Here is a 23,394-nt window from a genome sequence, read left to right on the forward strand (position 1 = left end):
AGATCCGTGCCCTGGCCTCCACTCCTCAGCCACACAGACGCATGGGCTCTTCTCTGACTCTCTACCATCTTGCCTCCCACCTGCCAGGGGGATCCTCTACTTAGCGCCAACCTTCCTTAAACGGCACTGTTCCTTCCGATCCTCATCTCCATCTCTTCTGCCAGATCACACAGAGGAAGCCTGTGGGCCCGAATGCCATGGCAGCCATCTGCAGCAGAGGAATTCTCATCTAAAGAGAAGTCTCTAGAAGAACTTTCTATTTTCATTCAGCAGTCACATTCCCGGGAAAAAAAATAAACCCAGAATCAGAGGTTCTGAGACTCTGGAAGTGGAAATTAAACTTGGAAGTGATGGAGTTCAATCTTGCCATTTTTTTATATGAGAAAACTCTGAGCTGCGTGATTCACCAATTTTCCTGCAAGGCTATGAAGCCTGATTTTGCCTCCCCACCGCCCCAAGTCTATTGGTTTTATAACCTATAGTGGGAAGGGAAGGAGAAATGTATTTTTCCTTTCCTTGGTCAAACTTTAAAAAATAAATAAATAACTGTGAAATGGTACACAGTCTGTTTTTTTTAAAGCCCCCACAAATGGCAACACAGTATGAATTATATCTTTGTCAGTGCAGGTTATGAAATTACTCTAGAGAGTCATTTCTATAGAGACTGGCTATACAAAGGCTGTAACTCAATGGAACACAATTCTACTCTGAGCTCACAGAATGTAATTGATGGAAGGAAGCAACATAAATTACCTTAGCATTCTTCATGGAAAATGTCTCTGTTTCCCACACAATCTCATTTTGCACACAAAACAAACAAAACCAAATTCAATCTCCCAAATGGTGTCTCCACTTGTTTGCTTTCTTTTAAAAAATCATTCTGCCCACATCACCTACAACTATGGCTCTTCTGCTGGGCAGATTAAGTCTAGCATGGACCACATATGATCTCCTTCCCATGCACGGCCCCCTCCCAACTTGCCTCCCTTGTCCTGAACCTCCAGCCCTTCGTTGTTTCAGATGGATCATTCTTTTGGGGCCATGATGAAAGCATAAGAATTAAACTCCACCAAGAAAAAAAAACAGCTAATGTGGCTTCGATTTCATTTTCCAGGCCAAACAGCAGATTCCTTTGTCTGTCTTTGTAACAACTAACAAGATGGTTAGCCAAAATTAAACAAACATACAAAAAAACAGAAAGAAAAATTAAGTTCTTCACGGTGATGAGAAAAATGATGGTGGGTGACAGGACTCACTGAAAAGGATACATCATCAAAACATCTCATTTAATCATTGGTTTCTCCAACTCAAACAGAGAGCTGTTATCACGATGTGCACAGACATGAATGCCAGACTTACCGAGATGACACAGAGCAGAGACAGGATTGTGTGGGTTTGTGTAAGAGCTGACCCAACTTTGTGACTGACCCCCAAAAAAGAGCAATTCCCAGGCCAGTTATGGTATTTACGGTGACAATGCGGCTCTCAGCCAAGCAAGTGTCAACTCTCCCCATGGTTATAGATTCTGAGCAGGCCTCTGCTCAGCAACCAAGCGGACAGCAAGTTCTGGGAACAAAGAGAGTCCACTTTCTTGGATGCAAGATTCCAGGCAGTGGAGAGAGGGTCAGTCAGGTCTAGACATCTAGGAAAAGAAGAACATCAAGGTCTTAGCAAGTACGTTAGGGTTGGCTCCACCATTAAGGCAACACTGGGACAGATGAATGGATAAAGAAGATGTGGTATCTATCTATCATCTATCTATCTATCTATCTGTCTATCTATCTATTCCTCCATAATGAAATATTATTTAACCATGACAAAGAAGGACATTTGCCACAACATGGATGGACCTTGAGGCCATTACTGTAAGAGACATGAAACAGACAGACAAAGACAAATACCACGTGATATCACTTACACATGGAATCCAAAAAATCTAACTCATAAGCATACAGAGTCTAATGGTGGTTACCAAGGGTTGGGAGTAGAGGGGGAATTGGGAAAATACTGTTAAAGGGTCCCAGAAGAAGATAAATGAGTCCTGGAGACCTAATGCACAGCAGAGGATTATAGCCAACAGCAACACTGTCTTAGAAACCTCAAAGTGGCTAAGAGATCAGATCTTAAGTGTTCTCACCACAAAAAAATAAATATTAGCTAATGTGACGCAGTAGAGGTGTTAGCTAACACGAAAGCGGTAATCATATGGCAATATAAAAATGCAACAAATTGACCCACTGTATACCTTAAATCTATAAGTCAATTACTTCTCAATAAAAAAGAAAAGAAGAAACGAAGATACCAGAATCCAGAGCAGAAATCCAGTAGGAGGTTAGGGACAGCTTACCTCCGACATCAAGCATAGGAGCTGCCCACTGAACATGCCACTTCCGGTCTCCATGACCTCTCACAGGATTTGGGCAGTCGGGGTCCAACAGCCACAAACATAAAACTCCATAGGTACCACAATGTCCACTGCCCCTCCTCTGTGAACCTACAAAACAACATGTGATGCAAGGATTATTTTTGAACTGTTCAGTTGGACCCCTGACAGCTTTATTTGGAAAATGAGATTATTTGTAATCAGTGCCGATAGGAAGTGCTCTGTCACGGGAAACTCCCAAGTATTGAGCTTTGCCCGTCTCAACTTTTGTCTTCTACCAACTACAGTTTAAGTTAAGTTTAAGACCAAAAGTATGGTCTCCAGAAGTGTTTCAGAACAATTTCAGGTGATTTGTTAAACTGAAGTTTATAAAATGGATCTATAATCAAAATATATTTCCGTGGAGGCTGATAAAGGACAGAAAGAGCAACAGCTCAACCTTGGGAAGGTTGATTCAAGTCTCTTAAGATAATGCTAAAAGCAGCTTGAATTTGCACTGAAATTTTCTTCTGAAGGACCCTAAGAGTAGCTGCAAATCCACCTTTTATTTCAATTAGTTGGCTTATACTGCATGGATTCATTCTCTTCTGCCTATTCCCAATCCACTTGAAATAAATTCAGTTGTTTTTGTCTCATAGGAGGGTCACATCCACCCAAGTGGACAGAGCCTAAGGCTAATTCTGGAAATGATGTTCTAACAGAACATATCTGCTGAATGATTTTGGTATCTTTAGACTGATAGAGTGTAGCAGGTACAGGGTAAAATAAATATATCCCCTTAAAAAACCAATTAGAGTTGTATAATTTTGGCAGAGATAGAAATAGAAAGTTCACTCATTATTTCCCATTATTTGTCCAACAAATAACATTCCAGGTAAATTGCTATGTGTAGAAAGTTCACTATTTTCCACTATTTGCTCAACAAATGTTTACTGAGGGGCTCATGATCCATGTAAAGTACTAGATGCTGGGATACAAAGGTAAAATTTAGTCCTGCCCTTGAGGAGCCCTTGAGGAGTCTAGTAGGGATAGGGAAGTGGGGAAATCCACAGCTGAACAATTAATGCACACCATAAGGCACACTCAGTGGCAGCATTTGGGAGCATGTGACACATTGCCAGAAGGGTCAGGAAGGCTTCACCTTGAAGGGAGGGAAGAAGCTAACTGTGGAAGGCTCAATTTTTCTAAATTAAGAGTAGATGTGTTAGGGCACCTGGGTGGAAAACTCGATTAAGCATCTGCCTTCAGCTCAGGTCATGATTCCAGGGTCCTGGATTCAAGTCCTTCATCTCCCTCTCCCTCTGCTCAGGAGGGAGCCTACTTCTGCCTCTCCTTCTGCTGCTCTGGAAAATAAATAAATAAAAATCTTAAAAAAAAAAAAAAAGAGTAGATGTGTTAAGAAAAAAGAAACTGTCTGCTACTGAAACCCAGGACATGCTGAGGAGAACATGCAGCTGGTCAAAACTAAGGATACACCAACAGAACTGATAGGAAATGCACATTCACACACTGGTCCATTTCATCAGGCTACTCAGATGTATGATGTCCTGTTATTCTGAACTTTCTGATACATTAAGTCTTCTGTTGATATTATAGCTCTTGGGTGAATTTCGCTCTTTTTGTGAGTGAGCTGGTCTTTGATAACAAACTTGGGTAGATTTCTGCTGGGCTCTCCAGATCTGTGCAGACACAACCCTCATTATAGCAGGTGCCACCACTGCCCTGTGAGGTAAAAATTAACCAAACCTGACACCCTGGGGACCACAGATTTCTTAAAATGACTTCCCATGTGTTGTGTAGAATCCTGTAGGCATTTGAAGATACCAAAATTTCAACCCTCACGCTATTGTGGCTTTTGAGAGACCACCTAGAGCCTGAGGCCACTAAAGAACTCAGTGGGACCCTTGATGGCCGGTGAACTCTTACCAGCCTGAGGACACCACACACCGTGATTACACTCTCAGATGTCATTCATTACCAATATGCTTTCCAAGAACTGAATTAAGACATGTGTGTGCGTGCACATATAATAAATATGAGTAATTTCCATCTGAGTCTGTTCTTTCATATTTCATTTTTCCAGTCCCTGAGAATCCTAAAAAACCTAGTGTTACATAAACCACCAGGATGCCAAGATGCTAATGCACTCATTGCTTACACTCATGTAACACTTCTCTCTGGGTTTCTTCCCCAGGGCTCCTGCAGTGAGGATGCAGGTGATAAACATTAATATTTTTTTAACAAACAACCTGTTCTGGAGTCATTTTTATCTTCCCATGTGGTAGGTAGATAGCATTCATTTTCCACTCCCTTCTGAGAAAATGAAAAAAAAATAATGATGTGAGATAGTTCAGCCTCGGGTCTTTGGAATTGCCCATAGATAAGGGAGCCTTGGCCTTCAGGTGGAGATGATGTGGTTGACCTGGAATGCTCCTCACTCTTCCTTACTCTAAGGAACTGGGCAGTGGTCTTGAACTTCTGAAACTCTCCTCCTCACCAGCCCCCTTAGAGGTATGCCTTGTTTTTGAGAAGGACTTCATGCAGATCCCTTTAACTAGGGAATGAGCCAGAGGCCAGGGTAGAGTGGAAAAGGAGTTTCCAAGGGATCCAATATGATGATGTGAGGGCCTTGTGGACCCCTGGGATAAGAAGAGGTGAGAGACTAATTGAAAGGAAAAAATGAGCCCAAAATAGAGAATCTTGTAAACTTGGTCGTGCTTCCGACTTTGTCATATCCTGTGCTTCCAAGGTGTGGATCAGACTATAATTTTATCTTAATGTGACACAAATACAGTGGCTGACTCAGTCCTGTATTTTAGCAGGCTCTGTTTTTCTTCCTTTGTAGCCTTTCTAATGGTGCTGCTGCCATCACCTGACTCCCCAGTTCCCAAGGCTGGTGTGTGATTCCTAACACCCTCTGCTGACTTCCCAGATGCACAGACAATGCTTGTACTCTCCCTCTGTAATCCAGCACTGGCAAACACACGAGCCCCTGCAGCTCCGTCAAGTCCAGCATTCAGCAGCTCCAGGCCTGAGTCCTAGCTCTGCCATTTATCCCCTCTGTGACCCTGAGCCAGGTATCTAAATCTCTTTTTGCCTCATTTTTTTTTTCAACAATAATGTAGTCTCAACTAAATAGGGTCTTCGTAAAGACAAATAAAATCATGCTTTTTAAACCCCTTAGCACAATGCCCAGCATAAAGCAGAAGTTCAAAATACATGAGCTATCATGAGCTATCTTTAAAATCATTGTTTTACATTAGGTGTTTATGCACCATCTCTCAAAACCATTCTCTCCTGCTCTGACATGGTGATTGTGGCAGAGGCAGTGGTTGGAAATGAGTTAACTAATCAGCATGTAAATTAGACCTACAAGGGGTTTCTCAACACACTAAAACAGACCAGAACAGACCCTGAGGCAGAGTCCATGGCAATCAAACTCAAAGCAAGCTCAAAAACTTGAAAAGAATGAAGTTGCCCCGATAGTCTTAGGTAACCAAGCCTGGCCCTCAGAAACCATGGGATATTCATCATCGGTTGAGAAGTCCCAGACTATCAACCTGTGAAGTCATGTACCTGTAAATATCACAAAGTTCACTGGCTCCCAAAATCCACCCCATCACTGTATAAAGCTCAGTGTCTCGCCCAGTTTCCCTTCCCAAGCATTCCTGAGACATACCCACTCACCAACAAGAAATCTCTTACGTTCTTCCAAGACTAGCCCTTAAGACTGAATGCTGAGCCCCATGCAGTGACCTCTGCTCTGAAACTCCAGCCTTCAGCTGTGAGTCACTTCTGCTGCTCTCTAACTCATGGTCCCATGAATAGACAGCACCTTTCCCTTGACCCCACAGCAACTTGACACCAGATGGGAAATGTGGCCCAGTCTTGACTGAAGGTTTTGGGGCTAAGAGAAGAGGAATAGAATCCTGGCACTTGTGATAAAACTGCAACCAGAGAGTGTCAGAACAGTCTTCTTTGGGGTCCCTTCCTGCTGAGTTTCCAGTCTGCTGTGGCTTCTAAGAGAGAAATGTGTCCCACCTTTCCGCTCCCTTTGTCACCTACCAAAAAAGTCACACACTGACAGAAGCCTGGACCGACCTCCAACCATGTCCCAAGATAAACAGTACCTAGCAGATGACTGCATCTTGGTGCAAGAAATCCACATCTGACTGAAACCCAACTCTCCCTCAGACAGTGGCTATGACTTGCTTCGACATAGGTGAACTTCCAGGCCCACACAGAGGCTGCCAGGAAACAACCATGTCTGTCAAAAGCAAATCGATGCTTTCACCAAAATGGCTAGAAACTTTCAAACTATTTCCCTAGTTTTTACTCATCCAGATTTCAAAATCTTAGAGCCTGGTTTCCCCTGAGACACTGTTAAAATAGGAATTGCTCTATAAATTGAAATTGCTTTTGAAAAAGAAACTGCAAAGGTCCCAGGTCTCCAGGGGCCCAGCTTTCATGATTACCCTCCTACGCAGGGTCGTTGGGCCATGCAGACACAACCCTCTGCATAGAAGCGCCCTGTTCATTGTTTCTAGCCTTTCCCTCCCTCCCTTCAAGACAGAGCTGTGCCGGCTGGCTCTTTGTGCCCTGCATAATTGCTGCTGCCATTCACCCAGCACCATTCACCCTCCATCAACCTACCACTCGCCCCCCCACCACGTCTTTTGTTGCTGTTGTTCTCTCCTTGCATCAGCTGTTAGTCAAGATAATGTGCCACTAGAATGTTCAGAACACTCAAAAGAAAAGCTTGGATTCTTTGTAAAACTTGGGCTTGCAAAACACTGGGCTTTAAAAAACAATAGTAATTGGAATTATCAGTATTTTCCATGAGTTCAAGCTCTTTGTAGGTGTTTCCATTTATGTTTCAATTCTTGGGCAGTCAGCATAGTTTCACACAGAACATACAAAAAACACACATGTTTAGAGGTCTAGCCTATAACCTGATCGTGCAACGCATGAAGAACCTCTCTCAGGAGGCTCTACAGGGGAGTTCATCCCAAGTTCCGAGTCTAGAAACGCTGGCACATCTCCCAGACCCTCCCTCACACCAGGATCCTGTTGTTCCCTGACAATGGAAGCTAGATTCTCCTAGAAAAACCCAGAGCTCTGGGAACTGGAGTGTGGCTCATGGTCCTGGCCAAGAAAGAAGAGAAGAGAGTCGTGGAAGAAAACCAGGATCTTTACAGGAGCAAGAAAATATCGGGAAGCACACACACATTTGAATGAGTTTGTCCAAATCAATTAGAGAATTACTGTTCACATCTTCAGTCAGCCAACTGAATAATCTAGTCATCTCTCCCCGTCTTCACCAACATTTAGCAAAGCCTCAGATATTGCTTCCCAGGAGATCTGGAGATGACGAGCCCCAGCCTCTGGTCCTCCCAAGTCACAGATGATGGGGTCTAAGTAGGCAGAGCTTGCTAAGAGAACACCAGCCTCATCTGCAGAGATCAGGAGGTATCCTCAGTGCCTGAGCACTGAGGAAGTACCAGGCCATGTCTGCTACCAAGAAAAAAGGGGTGTATTTCTACCCACACACCAGCTTCCCCAAGCCCAGCCTCCATATAACAACTCCTTCAGCAACAACAGAATTTTGTGAATTAGTTTTATCACCAAACTAAGGCCACTCTGATCTCCAGGGTCACGGCAGCTGACAATGGCCCCAGGTGTGGAATTCAGCATTGGCGGAGGGGCGGGGGAGGCATGAATAATCTCTCACACACACGTATGCACAGGATCTGGAGGGGTAGGCCCTTAGTGCATTTTGTTCCACAGCAGGTAAGCAGCCCAAGCCAGTTGCTAACTCCTAGATCAGAGTGGGAAGCAGCCTCCAGGGAAAGCATGCCCTCCTCTCCCCACAGATGCTGGCATTCAGCTGGGAGCCCTGGGCATGAGATAGCAAGACTAATCAAAGTCTGATTAGCTGGCTCATGGGCAGGGGGGAGCTCAGCCCACAACTAGAGAAACTGAGCAATAGATCAATGTTTTGCCAAAGAGAAGAAGTCTCCTTTGTTCTAAAATAGCACTTGGGTGTTGAGTAAAAAGACAGGCCCTGCAGACCCCTGAAGATGCTTGGCGGGTCACTTTATGCTTCTAATAGGAGCTGCTGATCTCTGCCTCATTTTAAATTACTACCAAGTGTTGTGTAGGTTCAGGCTTCTTCTTTGAGTAAAAAAAAAAAAAAAAAAAAAAAATCAATCTGAAAGGAAAAGCTATTTCTTAGCAACAAAGGAAACAGAAAGAAGGCAGTTCCTTTAATGTAATCTGAGATAGAATCTAGCTTAGCAGAGCCAGAGTGAAAATAGCTTTTATCTGATCAAGGTGCCTTAGTCACACTTAGAGGAAGTTAAGGAGGCCAGGCCCCAGGATGCTTAAGACCACAGACAGAATCACGGGTGAGAAAGTCCCCTCCTGGCAGAGGGGCATGAACCGGGGCAACACACTACAGCTGCCCAACATCAGGAAGTACTAGTTATTACAGCCATTTGGACACTGTGTTTTTGTTTTTGTTTGAAAAATGAGTTTTCTTTTTTTTTCTTCTTTTTTAAGATTTTTTATTTTTTTATTTGACCGAGAGGGAAATCACAAGTAGGCAGAGAGACAGGCAGAGAAACAGGAGGAAGCAGGCTCCCTGATGAGCAGAGAGCCCGATGCCGGGGCTTGATCCCAGGACCCTGAGATCATGACCTGAGCCAAAGGCAGAGCCTTAACCCACTGAGTCACCCAGGTGCCTTGACACGGTGTATTTCCAATCATACCCTTTTCCCAACTGCAATACAGCTGAAAGGAAAGTGATTGGAGTGGTCCGGGTCACATCGGACACAGGGTAATAACCTGTCCGCAATGACATTGGCTATTGCACCTGTAGAACGTGGTCCAAACTGGCTGATACTCACAATTACAGCAGCTCCAAGCAGAGAGATTAGGAACCAATTCTAAAGTAGCAAATGTCCAAATAAAATAGAAAGTAAGGAACCAAGGAGGAAGGTAAAAACTACAGGACAGAGTCAGGAGATAAAGTGAGCACACCAAACACATGGCTGTAGAGACCTGTGTAGTTGTGTGGGTACATTAGATGGATGGGGTTAGTGTACCACAAACACACACACACACAGCACAGGCTATGAGGGTCCATGCAGCTGTATGTGTGTGTGTGTGTGTGTGTGTGTGTGTATTAAACAAGATCTTCTGGTTGGAGCATCAGTCATAACCTACAGTAACGTACCTGTAACTCTCACGTTAGTTTTGTCTGTTCCTCCTGGTGCAGGGCTCACCCGAATTTTCCAGTCGTCAGAAAGAATCTACTCTGCGGTGCCTGGGCGGTTCCGTCATTTAGCATCTGCCTTCAGCTCAGGTCATGATGTCAGGGTCCTGGGATTGAGCCCCATATCCGGCTCCCTGCTCTGCAGGAAGCCTGCTTCTCCCTCTCTCTCTGCAGCTCCCCCTGCTTGTGTTCCCTCTCTCACTATGTCTCTCTCTGTCAAATAAATAAAAACATTTTTTAAAAAAGAAAGAAAGAATCTACTCACATCCCAACAACAATGTGAGTTAGAGTTTACTGAAAATTTTCTAGGGAAGGGAGATGGGGGTTTATATCACAGCTACGAAACACTTCGAACCTCCATTTAGTATTTGCTTTCTCGCCAGCCTTCAGTCAATGGTCTCTTTTTCTCTTGCAGCTCTCATCCCCAGGGCTCCATCCTCTTAGCTCCAAAATCTTCCTCTCGGTCTCCCTCTCTCACCCCTTTCTTCCAGCTGCTGCCTGCAAACCCACGTAACTTTTTGTCCCGGGATTGGCCAACCAAAGCTCCCAGTTTCAGGATCCACTCATGGAAAAAAGGGCTATATGCAGCCAGAACAACAAAATGTTCTCCTGTCAGATTTATTAAGAAGGATTTTGGCAGAAAGTTTGGAAGAAGCATCTAATGAAACAACCAGCCATAGTAAACCCTGTGTTGAGATGATCATGCATTTCAAAGAGACAGAGCAAGACCCATACAGCACGTCTAGAGACTTCCTTCCCAATATTGCGTGAAGTACATGACAACATCTATATCCGCCCCTGGATTACTGCTACACAAACATTCAGGACTGTTTCATCTATTCTGGTCCTTTGTACAAAATCAACCCAAAATCCTAGGTATTCTCAATAAGACCATGCTCGTTTTTAGCCTATTTGGGTTCATACCTAGCTATAAGATGCTACTGCATTTTTGCCCCCCAAATTCTCAAGAATGGTCACAAGTGTAAATTAATTTGTGCTTAAAATGTGAAATGACCTGACTACCCACCACTCCCCAAGTTATTCATGAATCAGTTGGACTGGAGTCTACGCAATCCATCAATACTGATCTATTTGTCACATGTTTGAAGGCGAAGGCTACAGTCAATGGCTGTTACAAGCCCCACTGAAAACAGCATCCTCCCCTCCAGCTTAGGACTGTGCTTCCTCCAGACACCCGCCAGCCCCAGGCCCCACCTGTGTTTGGCCAGTAAGGCTGCAACCTCAGACAAGTTCCTCACTGAGCTTGGCAGAGGCCCAGTGGAAAGTAAAGTGTTTTTCTGGGGATCCTGCAAGGTCCCAAAGTTAATCCAAATATCAGTTGGTCTTCGAATTAAGGCAAATTAGAGCGACCTGGGAGATCATTGATGATTTAGTTGGACACCGTAATGTTACTGAAGAGACTCGGGGACAATCAGTGAATGAGTCAAGAGCATACGGGTTCCAGGAGCCAGAACAAGGATCGGGGGTGCAGCTCAACCCCCATTCCACAACCACTAGGGTCAGGAGCAGCAGGGCAGCTGAGAACCTGGGAGAGAAGAGCTCAGCATCAGATCGGAGCCAGTAACTAAAAGAAACGTCCTTCTCTGCCAAGACCATTGAATAACAAACCAAATCACTCTCCCAGAAACTGTCTTCTCTGGTCAGATCCTCCAAACTAAGAATTGCCCGTAACAGGTGAAACCCACAGGGTACTGGGTGGAGAGACAGAGCTTCGTGGGACAACCCTGCCCACTCCGCACCTGGGGAAAGGAATTCACGCACTACCAGCATCAGAGTGGAAAGAGCAGCTGTGCATACCAGCATCTCTCGATGGGGCGGCTACACCCCATTCTAGAGACCCAGACCCAAAAGAAAAGGAGAGCAATCCAGTGCAAAGAGAATAGACCTAGGTGGATGGGCCTATGGGATACAACTGAGTTAATCCTTCTGACCCTTAATGTCTTCATTTGTATGTAGAAAAATAAGCACCAACAATTGTATGGGACTTAAAATGTGCCAGACAGCATAAATGCTTTTCACCTATCAACTCATCGAATCCTCAAAACCCTAGGTGCCATTACTACGCCCCTTCTTCTGAACTTGAGTTTGAGCCCAACAGTCTGTCTCCATCTCCACTCTTCACCCAGTCTGATCCCATACCGCCTGGATGTCACGTTGGAAGAAAAGGCTGGGGAACTCAGACAAGGGTGTCAGCCCACAGTCTGGCACATAGCCAACAGGGACTATGGTTCCCAATGCTGCCATTCTTACCATCATCCTTTTTCTTGTCCAGTTCGGATCTATCCTCAGAGACTTACTTGGTTCTTCGTGTCAAACCCTTGGAACCACGCCCACACAGCCAATCCCGTGGGCTCAAACTTGAGATCCACTTCTTTCCCCCTGAGAGTGGGGCCCCTCCCTTCCGTCTGGTCCCAGCTTAGAGACTAAGGTCTGCAGTGAGTCCTCACCCACGCTGGGGCTCTGAAAGGAACGGAAACATTTCCTTCTAAACCTTAGAAATCCAGTAAGAAGATTAAAATATGACACTGCTTAAGGACCAGCAACGTTGACAGACGGTCTGTGTGACTCAGCCGGCTGATTTTCCTGGACCTGGAGGAAGAACGCTTTCTTCTTTTCTTTTCTTTTTTATTTTATTTATTTTTTTATTTTTTGTCCTCCACTCAGGTAGATAATTCACTTCCTTAAAACACGTCATTGGAGTGGAAGAGTTGTTTTGGAATAGAATCGTTCTGGACGTCTCAATTTGGCAGCAGTGTTTCTCGGATGCTACTGTCATCCCTAATGCAGAATTGTAGGTCATGTTCTTGGCCCTGCCCTCAATGATAAGATAATGAAGAGACAGAAGACTAGACTAGTACGTTACAGGGTTGAATCTGCAAGATGCAAGATGCAATTTTCCACTGAGCTGGATGCCCCCAAAGGCGCTGTGTCTGGGGTGCCACTTGGAATTATCTCATGCACTTGAAATAATATGAGTACGAGCAGACTTGTTCTGCCAATTGTCCTTTGCCATGAAACAAAAAGTTATAGCTAAATAACAGAATTTTATTGGGCACGGATGATTGAAATTTACATTTCAAATATAATAGAAAACAAAAGTTCAGGCAAGAGGTAAACATATGCCATATATAAGCATGAGTGGGTGACGACACCTTTCTCATCCTCAAGGGCAGCTGGTGGGAGTAGATAGAACATGAACTTCAATGGCAGACCACTCAAGTGGGAACCCTGGAGTAGATGGATTTTGTCTGGTAACCTGGGGCAAGTCCCTGAATTTCTTCATCTGAGCCTGAGTTTCATCATCTATTTGAAAAAAAAAAAAACCTCCTTTTCTGAGATTGCCATGAGGCAAGATGACATGTGAAAAGCCCTCCCACAGAGTCAACAATCAATAAGCGTCACTTTCCCTTTCTTTCTTGGTATTCAGAGAGACTCTGGTTTGTTTCTTCGAAATAGGGCTCCTCTTGAGCTTTGTTGCTGGTAACGTCCTGCGTACACTTTCTTTCAACTTCAGAGAGTGTCACTGAAGAAAACCTCACTTCTGCCTGCTGCTTGCTCGCAGGGACATCTGAGTGTCCCAGGACACTTTCCTCTCAAAGATCATCACAGCCCTTGAGTTGAGGGCTCTCTTTTCTCCTTTTGTGTTAAAAAAAAAAAAAAAAAATCCAAGGGTAGCCTGGGTGGCTCAGTGGGTTAAGTGTCCGCCTTCGGCTTAGGTCATGATCCCAGGGTCCTGGGATCTAGCCCCGCGTCAGGCTCTCTGCTCAGCAGGGACTTTTCTTCCCCCTCTCTCTCTGCCTGCCTCTCTGCCTACTTGTGATCTCTCTCTCTGTCAAATAAATTAATAAAATCTTTTTTAAAATTCCAAAGAAGAACAGAAGTGTCATTTTTAGAGTCATTTTTAGCCTCACAGGGTAGCCAGAGAAAGAGTTGTACTTTCTTCTTTATTTTCCCTTTTCCACCCTCCTTCTTGCTGTCCCTGCCCAGCTCCTCAGTTTCTCTTGAATCTCCTCCTTCAGAGCGAGCCGTGACGGTGCTCCCAGCCAAGGAGTCAGGAGAGAACAGATGTGTATGCATGTGTCCCGGTGTGACTCGCATCACCCTGCCCCCAGCCCCCTGCTGTGGCTGCTTCTTTGGAATTGTTCCTTCCCTCAGAAGATGAGCTACACCACGTTTTCCTTGTCTTCTAATCCCTCCTGCTCCCTCCACCCCATGGCTACCCAAATAACAGTGACTGTTCCCTCATCCGACCCCATCCTGTCTTTCTTTTTTTTTTTTTTAAAGATTTTATTTCTTTATTTGACAGAGAGAAATCACAAGTAGATGGAGAGGCAGGCAGAGAGAGAGAGAGAGGGAAGCAGGCTCCCTGCCGAGCAGAGAGCCCGATGCGGGACTCGATCCCAGGACCCTGAGATCATGACCTGAGCCGAAGGCAGCGGCTTAACCCACTGAGCCACCCAGGCGCCCCCCCCATCCTGTCTTTCCATCCCCTCGTAATTCACGCAGGTGAAGGAATGGATCTCACAAACCTGTGAGACAAGAAAGTCAGCAACTATACACCCATTTCACAGGTGAGAGTGTTGACACTCAAGGAATTTAAATGGCATCACTTGGTAGTTTCAAAAGGGGCCTGCAGCGAGTAGAAGTGTAGCCCCCTAAAAAAGATCTGTCCAAATCCCGCAAACTGTGAATGTGAACTTTTTTATGAAAGGATCTCCACAGATATAATTAAGTTAAGGTTCTAGAGGTAAAATCACCCTGGATTATCTGGGTGGGCCCCAAATCCAGTGACATTGTCTTTGGAAGAGTGAGGCAGACAGAAGTTATGCAGATAGAAGAGAAGTCCATCATTGGGGAGGGTATGTGCTATGGTGAGTGCTGTGAAGTGTGTCAACCTGGTGATTCACTGACCTGTACCCCTGGGGATAAAAATACATTTTATGTTTATAAAAAATTTTAAAAATTTTAAAAAAGAAGAAGAAAAGTCCATGTGGTAGGGAGCAGAGATGGGATAGGTTTGTTCATAAGTCAAGGGACACCCACAGCCACCAGCGACTGGAAGAGGCAAGGAAAACACCCCCCCCCCCCACGAGACCCTCCAGGGAGCGTGGCTCTGCTGATACCTTAATTTCAGAATACTGGCCTCCAGACCTTGAGAGAATACATTTGTGTTGTTGTTGTTATTTTTAAGGATTTTTTTAATTTATTTGACAGAGAGAGACACAGTGAGAGAGAGAACACAAGCGGGAGAGTGGGAGAGGGGGAAGCAGGCTTCCTGTTAAGCAAGGATCCTGATGCAGGGCTCAATCCCATGATCCCTGGGATCATGACCTGAGCCAAAGGCAGATGCTGAACGACTGAGCCACCCAGGCGCCCCAACATTTCTGTTCTTTTAAGCCATCAAGTTTGGAAAGGTTTGTTATAGCAGCCCCTGGACAACCAGTACAAGGTGCAACCCAACTCTGATGGTTAATGATCAACTTTACCATCCCAGACCCCAACATAAGACTCATGATAACCTCAGAAAGGAGCCCTATAGGATCCAAAGCCTTAGGTCTCAGTCCCATCTGCCCTGCCTTCTCCCCAACCAAACCCAACTAAACCAAACAAGCAAGCAAAAACCCCTTGTCCTTTCTGAAAGAGAGCTCCCAAGCCCTCGCCATTGGAGGCTGAGCAACAGTTCAAAGGCACCTGAAGGAAATGAAGGATCTGTGTACATATTTGACATTATCAAAACTTTGCGCAAACACTGAGAGAGCTGGAGAGTGTATCTTTGTACAAATAAAGGACTTATTCCTTCCAGGCAATTACTTGCATGAACACACAACCAGTAGGGAGTAATCTCAAGAGCACCCATTCTCCATTTGCTTTTTGAAACTTTTCTATACATCTAAAAGGATAAAGTATGCTTGCTCTTCCCAAAGCATATGAACCAGGCCTCTCATGCCCTCAGTTCCATCACATCACTTCCTTTCTCAGCGTTCCCAGGTGACCCTCAAATCAACAATGAATCCTAAGCAGGAGGTTCAACAGTCATCCTGAATGTCACCTCCCTCTGCTCCCCTAGCTCTTAAGTGTGAAAATGTTCTTGCCTCAAGGATCTCTCCTCTGAAAACTACAGAACACTCATGGAAGAAATTGAGGAAGATACAAAGAAATGGAAAAACGTTCCATACTCATTGGATTGAGAGGATAAATTTTGTTAAAATGTCTATGCTACCTAGAGCCATCTGTATATTTGGTGCAATCCCTATCAAAATACCATCAACTTTTTCACAGAACTGGAACAAATAATCATAAAATGTGTATGGAACCAGAAAAGACACTAAGAACAGCCAAAGAATGCTGAGAAAGAAAACCAAAGCTGATGGTATCACAGTTCCAGACATCGAGCTCTACTATGAAGCTGTAATCATCAAGACAGCACGGTACTGGGGCACCTGGGTGGCTCAGTGGGTTAAAGCCTCTGCCTTTGGCTCAAGTCATTATCTCAGGGTCCTGGGATTGAGCCCCACATCAGGTTCTCTGCTCAGCAGGGAGCCTGCTTCCTCCTCTCTCTCTCTCTGCCTGGTTCTCTGCCTACTTGTGATATCTGTCAAATAAATAAATAAGATCTTTAATAAATAAATAAATAAATAAATAAATAAATAAATAAATAAAAAGACAGCACGGTACTGCCACAAAAACAGACACATAAATCAATGGAACAGAATAGAGAGCTCAGAAATGGACCTTCAACTCTGTGGTCAACTAACAAAGCAGGAAAGAATATTCAAAGGAAAAAAGACTGTCTCTTCAACAAATGGTGTTGGGAAAATTGGACAGCCACATGCAGAAAAATGAAACTGAACCATTTTCTTACACGATACACAAAAACAGACTCAAATGTAAGTCAGGAATCCATCAAAATCCTAGAGGAGAACACAGGCAGGAAGTTTGATGACCTCCTCTGCAAGCGACTTCTTGCTAGACATATCTCTGAAGGCAAGGGAAACATAGGCAAAAAAGAGCTATTGGGATTTCATCAAGATAAAAAGCTTTTACACAGCAAAGGAAACAGTCAAAAAAAACAAAAGACAACCAACAGAATGGGAGGAGATATTTGCAAATGTCTTATCAGGTAAAGGGCTAGTATCTAAAATAAAGCTACCCTACATAACAACCCAGGAACTGCACTTTTAGGTATTTATCCCAAATATACAAAAGTACTGATTTGAAGGGGCACCTGCACCCTAATGTTTATAGCAGCCATGTCCACAATAGCCAAACTATGGAAAGAGCCCATAGATAGATGAATGAATAAAGAAGAATAAAGAAGATGTGTGTGTCTGTCTGTCTGTCTGTCTGTGTCTGTGTCTGTGTATACACACAATGGAATACTACTTACTCAGCCATCAAAAAAGTGAAATCTTGCCATTTGCAATGACATGGATAGAACTAGAGGGTATTATGTCAAATGAAATAAGTCATTTAAAGAAAGATAATTACCATATGATCTCACTCATATGTGGAATTTAAGAAACAAAACAGAGTATCATGGGCGAAGGGAGAGAAAAATAAAACAAGACAAAACCAGAGAGGAAGACAAACCATAAGAGACTCTTAATCATAGGAAACAAACTGAGGGTTGTTAGAGGGGAGGGGGCGGAGGGATGGGGTAACTGGGTAATGGACATTAAGGAGGGCACGCAATGTAATGAGCGCTGGGTGTGACATAAGACTGATGAATCATTGAACTCTCCCTCTGAAACTAATAATACACTACATTTTAATTAATTGATTTTAAATTTTAAAAACTTAAGAAAAAAAAAAAAGAAAAAAGGAAGTCCTCTTGTCTCTGAGCAATTACAAGTACCAGTCAGCCCATACATTGCCCCCTGTTTCCTCCCACTCAAAAACGCTCTTTAAATTGTGCTAATCTTTGAAGCTGGTTCTGAACAATTCTGTGTAAGCCATATGCAGCAGCCGGGTGGTGTAATTGGGAGAACACTGGAAGGAGAAGAGCTAAATTTTCATGGCAGCAGTCAGAATAACTTGGGTGGCAAACATCAGGAAATCCAGGTTCTAAGTGGCTTAGCCACCAAGCAATTTATTATCTTACATGACCAGGGGCCCAGAAGTGAGTGACTCCAGGCCAGACAAAGACCAGCAGCTCAAGATGTCATTGTGGGCCCAGGTTCTTTCCGTCTCCCTGCTCTGCTCTACTCTGTCTCTGCCTCATTCCCGGCTAGTTTCCCAAATGATTGCTAGATGGCTGCCAGTAGCAATGAGTTCTATATATGGCCTCATTTATGTCTGGATGGAGAGCACAAGAGGGAAATCATCCCCACTGACCATGACATATAAGTCCTTCCCCTCCATGTGGTTGAGCCAGTTTAGGTCAGAAGTCTACCTTGACCAGTAACCGCCACCAGGGCAATGCCCTGTGGGATAGGCTCAGACTAATCATTTTTATCTCGAGAGCTGACATGAGCAAAATGTAAATGACCCCAAAGTTCTGATAGGAAAGGGAAAGCATGCCGTAAGGTGGGTGGGGACACCACAGTCTCCAGCATACTCATCCTGGCTCCACTCCCTACTTGTGTGGTCTCAAGCAAGTCCTTTGACCTCTTTGGGCCTCACCTTTATGTGAAAAAGGGAGAAATGTCAGCCACACAGAAGCATCTAAAGGGATCATGGAAATAAAAGCACCTTAAAAACTGTAAATTTGGGGACACCTGGGTGGCTCAGTTGGTTAAGCACCTGCCTTCGGCTCAGGTCACGATCCTAGAGTCTTTGAAATGAGTCCCGCATGGGCTCTCTGATCAGTGAGGAGCCTGTTTCTCCCTCTGCTGCTCCCCCTGCTTGTGTTCTCTATTAAATAAATAAATAAAACCTTTAAAAATTCTGTAAATTCTATATACAAGAGATATACAGGGTGGTTTCTGCCACAGTCCTCAGCTCATGGGGCACTGATGTGATGCAATACAAAGGGGGCTTGCCCTTGCTTCACTCCAGTCTCCAAAACACTGAGCCAAACAGGTCTGGGAGAAGGGCACAGGCTTAGCCAACAAAAATACAGGATGCTGAGTTACATTTGAATTTTAAATAAAATTTATACTAAATATGCCCCCAGTATTGCATAAGACATATACTAAGAAATTACTCTGACTATCTTACATTCACATTGAACTTTACACCTTGTCTTTTATCGGAGAAACTTACCTGGGAGAGGCCTGGCCAGGAATGAGGAGGTAGGCCTAGACTTCTACCCTATTTTTCCCTTTAACATTGATAGTGCTCTTTGCATCTTTTTTTTAAAAAAACTGGCTCTTACCACAAAAAATTTTTTGTATCATATATGGTAAAGAATGTGAGCTAGACTTACTGTGGGAATCATCTTGTAACACACACAAATATCACATCATTAAGTATATACCTGAAACTAATATAATACCATGTAGGCAATTATACCTCAATTTAAAAATGAGAGATTTATTCCAGGAATTTACTCATGTGGTTATGGAGGCTGAAAAGTCCTCCAAAGCACGGTCTTCAAGCTGGGGAGCCATGAAAGCCAGGGGAAACCCTCAGTCTAGGCCCCAGGCCTGAGAACCACGAGAACCAATGAGCCAACACCCTCACAGACACACCCAGAAATCCAGTTTCCACAGCTATCTGGGTGCCCTTAGCCCGGTGAAATGGACACATAAAACGGACCATCACAATGTCCTCCATAATAATGAAGACATGTGGGACGCCTGGGTGGCTCAGTTGGTAAGGCAGCTGCCTTCGGCTCAGGTCATGATCCCAGCGTCCTGGGATCGAGTCCCACATCGGGCTCCTTGCTTGGCAGGGAGCCTGCTTCTCCCTCTGCCTCTGCCTGCCTCTCTGTCTGCCTATGCTCGCTCGCTCTCTCTCCCTCTATCCCTGACAAATAAATAAATAAAATCTTAAAAAAAAAAAATTTTTTTTTTTAATTTAAAAAATAATGAAGACATGTAAGTCAGTATAATGCCTGCTTCATAGGAAGCAGACAGTGTTAGCTAGCCCCATTGTGGGTTTGTCTGGGGGGTTTTCGCTACTATTATTTATCTTTGGCCAATCATCTAGAATACTTTCAACTACTCAAAGAGCGTCTCATGTTTCCATCTTCATTTATGACTTGCCAGGTCCAGAGGCCCCTGCACATCCTTCACCACCTTTAAAGGGAAATGACTGCTCAGCCGGCAGCCCTGCTCTCCATCACAGTAGCTCCAGGGCAAAGCCCAAGAGAATTGACTCAGCCTTAAAATGTCAAATGAATCATCATGCCAAGATGATTTATGTCCACCTCAGAATGCAGTTAATGTTGCCTACCTTGACCGGCTTGCCTCTGCCCCCCTCAGAGTCTGAAATTACATTCGTTTACCTGGGAAGGCAGCAGGATCTCAAAAGTGCTCAGTATCCTGTTGGGGCGGGAGGGGCTTTGGGACTCTGTGTGAGGCTGCAGCCTCTCCCTGACAATGAGGCCCGGCCAAGAAACTTCCACAGATAGGTTTTTGGATATACGCACCACCCTGGGGATGGGGACAGGCTGGGGAGAGAATGACCTAAAGAACAGGAGGGTATACAAAAACGGCTGATACTGATCCCAGCTCCTTACACAGAGGTCCACATCCGGCTGGCAAGTTCAGTTAAAAAGGAGACTGGATCCTGCAGACCTGCCTTCATACGTCAGACTCACTCATATATTTTGTGCATTAGCTTTCCCTGTGTGTATACTTCTTTAATCCCTGACTTCTTCCTGTATACTCGCTTCTTAGAACTCTCCATCCTTCTGCCTCGAGGGAGTGATGCGTCCTTGCTTGCTCACAGCTGTTTGACCAAGGCTGCAATCTTCAGTGCATTTTCTAGAAGCAACTTTTAGATTCATCTTAGAGGACGAGACATTTCTCACGGTCATTTATTTATCAATGTTGACATCTAAACTGGCTAAACCAGCTAAACTTGTTCCCTATAGCAAAGAGAAACTAAACCCCAGGGCCAGCAGTCCTCAAAATGGCCTGGTCTCTTGCTCCCAAAACTATGCTCACCCCACAGGGAGGTTTCTTGCCATAGTATTACGAAGTTAACACTCTGAGATCTCAAAAGTTTCTGAATTCCTTAAACGATTTAAACGTTTTATTCTTTCAATTTTAAAAGGGCAAGTAGCAGGACTGAGGCTGTCACAATTACAAGTGGCCATCTGGAAGTGAACGTTCCAGATTCTTCCTTAGCAACAGGTCTGAAGTGTTCATTTTATTCCAGAAGGATGCAAGAACTTCCGGGACTGATCATTTGGCTCAGAAGAATGGTTGCTTCAGCCAATATCTTATATTTCATGTCTCTGCTCTTCACAAAGCAGGAGTTTCAAAAGGCAGAGCGTATGAGGTCCAACAGAGAAAATTTCCTTACCAATCAGGCTAATCTAAACCAGGTTTGCAATTAGGCTGCACTTCTATGCACCTTTCTTTCCCTAACCTAAGAGACAAGTCAACATATAAAACCCAACTAATTGGATTTGATTGGTCTGAAACTCTCATTAAAATGATAATTCCAATTGCATAATTTGTTGTGAAGAAACAAGCAAAAGCTACATTCCAACAAATAACTGAAAAGAGAGAGAAAGGAAAAAAAACACAAATGAAAAAATGTTAATCCTCAATAGTAATCAAAAAATGTATATAGGAGGGTTTGAGAATACTCTGTTATAAAATATTTGCACTATCCTTAAAGCAGCAGTGTTATCTGAAAGAGGATGAGGATAAGTTGCAGATATTACAAACTCAGAGTCAACCACTTAAAGAAGCATAACTGAAGTGCTGAGAAGAGAGAAAGCATGAAATGTTTAATAAAAAGGCAGATTAAAAAAAAAGAAGGGTAAGTAGAAAGGAAGGGAAGAAGGGAAGTAGCAAGCAGTAACAAATATGGTAGATATTAATCGAACTCTATCGATCATACTTTAAATATCAATTGTTCAAATATACCAGTTAAAAGACAAAAGCTGTCAGAATTAAAAAAAAAAGACACAAACACGTGAAATCCACATTAAATAAAAATACACAAACAGATGAAAACTTAAGAGATGAAGAAAAGCATACTATATTAACAGTAATAAAAAGAGAAGTAGACAGGGCACCTGTGGGGCTGAGTCAGTTAAGAGGCTGCCTTTAGCTCAGGTCATGATCCCAGGATCCTGGGATCAAGCCCCGAATCAGGCTCCCTGCTCAGCGGGGAGCCTGCTTCCTCCTTTCTCTGCCTGCCTCTCTGCCTACTTGTGATCTCTCTGTCAAATAAATTAAAAAATAATCTTTAAAAGAGAGAGAGAGAGAACTAGAAATAGCTAACAAAACAAGATTCAGAGCAACAAAAATTAGAGATAAAGAGGAGCATTACCTCATGATAAAGAGGTCAATTCTCCAGTTAGACATCACAACCCTTAATGTAAGCACCTAACAATAAAGTCTCCCAATATGTAAGGTAAAACTAATAGAACTGCAAGGAGAAATAGATGAATCCCCTTTATATTTGGAGATTTCAACACCCCACTATCAGTAATTGACAGATCCAGGAAGCAGAAAATAAGTAAGGATGTAACTGAAATGCACAACACCGTCAATCAGCTGGAGATAACTGACATCTACAGAACCCATCACCTAACAACAGCAGAACACGCAGTCTCAGCTTCTCACAGACATTTGCCAAGATAGACGACAGGAAAGACCATAAAACAAACATGAATAAATATAAAAGAATAAAAATCATACAAAGCATGCTCAGACCACAACAGAATTAAACTAAATCCCAAATTCCCTGGCAATTAAACAACACACCTCTAAATAACACACAGACGAAAAAAGAGTCTCAAGAGAAATTTATGGTATTTGAACTTCAAACTGAAAATACAGCTTCTCAAAAATAAGGATGATGCAGCAAAAGCAAGGCTTAAGGGGAAATTCATAGCACTGAACTCATAAATTGGATTTAAAAGAAAAAATATCTAAAATCAATAATCTAAGCTTGTACCTTAAAACACAAGAAAAAGATGAGGAAATTAAATCCAAAGTAAATAGAAGGAAATAAATTATAAAAATTAGAGTAGAAATTTAAAAAATTGAAAATCAATAGAGAATATCAATGAAACCAAAAGTTTTTTTTAAGTGATCAAGAGAATTAATGTCTCTAGCCAGGTTAACTAACTAAAAAAGAGAGAGAGAGGGAGAGAAGACACAAAATTGAAAGAGGACTCATTGCTACTGATCTCATCAATCTTAAAAAGATAATAAAGGACCACTTTTAACAATCCTATGCTTATATACTTGATGACCAAGATGAAATGAGCCAGTTTCTTACAAGACGTAATCTATGAAAACTCACATGAGGGTAAGTAGATAATCTGAATAGGCTTATATCTATTGAAAATTGAATCAATAATTAATAACCTTCCAAAACAAAAAGCACAAGCCTGAGATGAGTTCACTGGCGAATTCTACCAAATATTTAAGAAAAATTATATTAATTCTCTACCATCACTTCCAAAACATATAAAAGCAGAAGCAATGCTTTCTAATTCAACCTATGAGGGCAACATTGCCCTAATACCAAAACCAAAGATATTATAAGAAAGGAAATCTATAGACCAATAAATATATATGTGAAAATTCTCAATAAAAGCAAATCAAAACCAAATATATATAAAAATAGGCATACACCA

General features: G+C 43.2%; 1 protein-coding gene across 4 annotated transcripts in view; it reads right to left on the minus strand.

Moving 5' to 3' along the window:
• The window catches only part of LOC309855408 (uncharacterized protein), a 332,305-nt gene that overhangs the window by 165,439 nt on the left and 143,472 nt on the right, over positions 1-23,394 (minus strand). For 3 of the 4 annotated variants that reach the window (XM_082715646.1, XM_082715647.1, XM_082715645.1), the window contains one exon: positions 2,348-2,494. In XM_082715646.1, coding sequence (XP_082571772.1) covers positions 2,348-2,494 — 147 coding nt within the window. Of the gene's footprint in view, positions 1-1,260; positions 1,643-2,347; positions 2,495-23,394 lie in introns of those variants that run through there. The other variant, XM_082715648.1, reaches the window with a different exon arrangement.

This window comes from Mustela nivalis (assembly GCF_964662115.1).
Source record: "Mustela nivalis genome assembly, chromosome: 20".
NCBI classification, from domain to species: Eukaryota; Metazoa; Chordata; class Mammalia; order Carnivora; family Mustelidae; genus Mustela; species Mustela nivalis.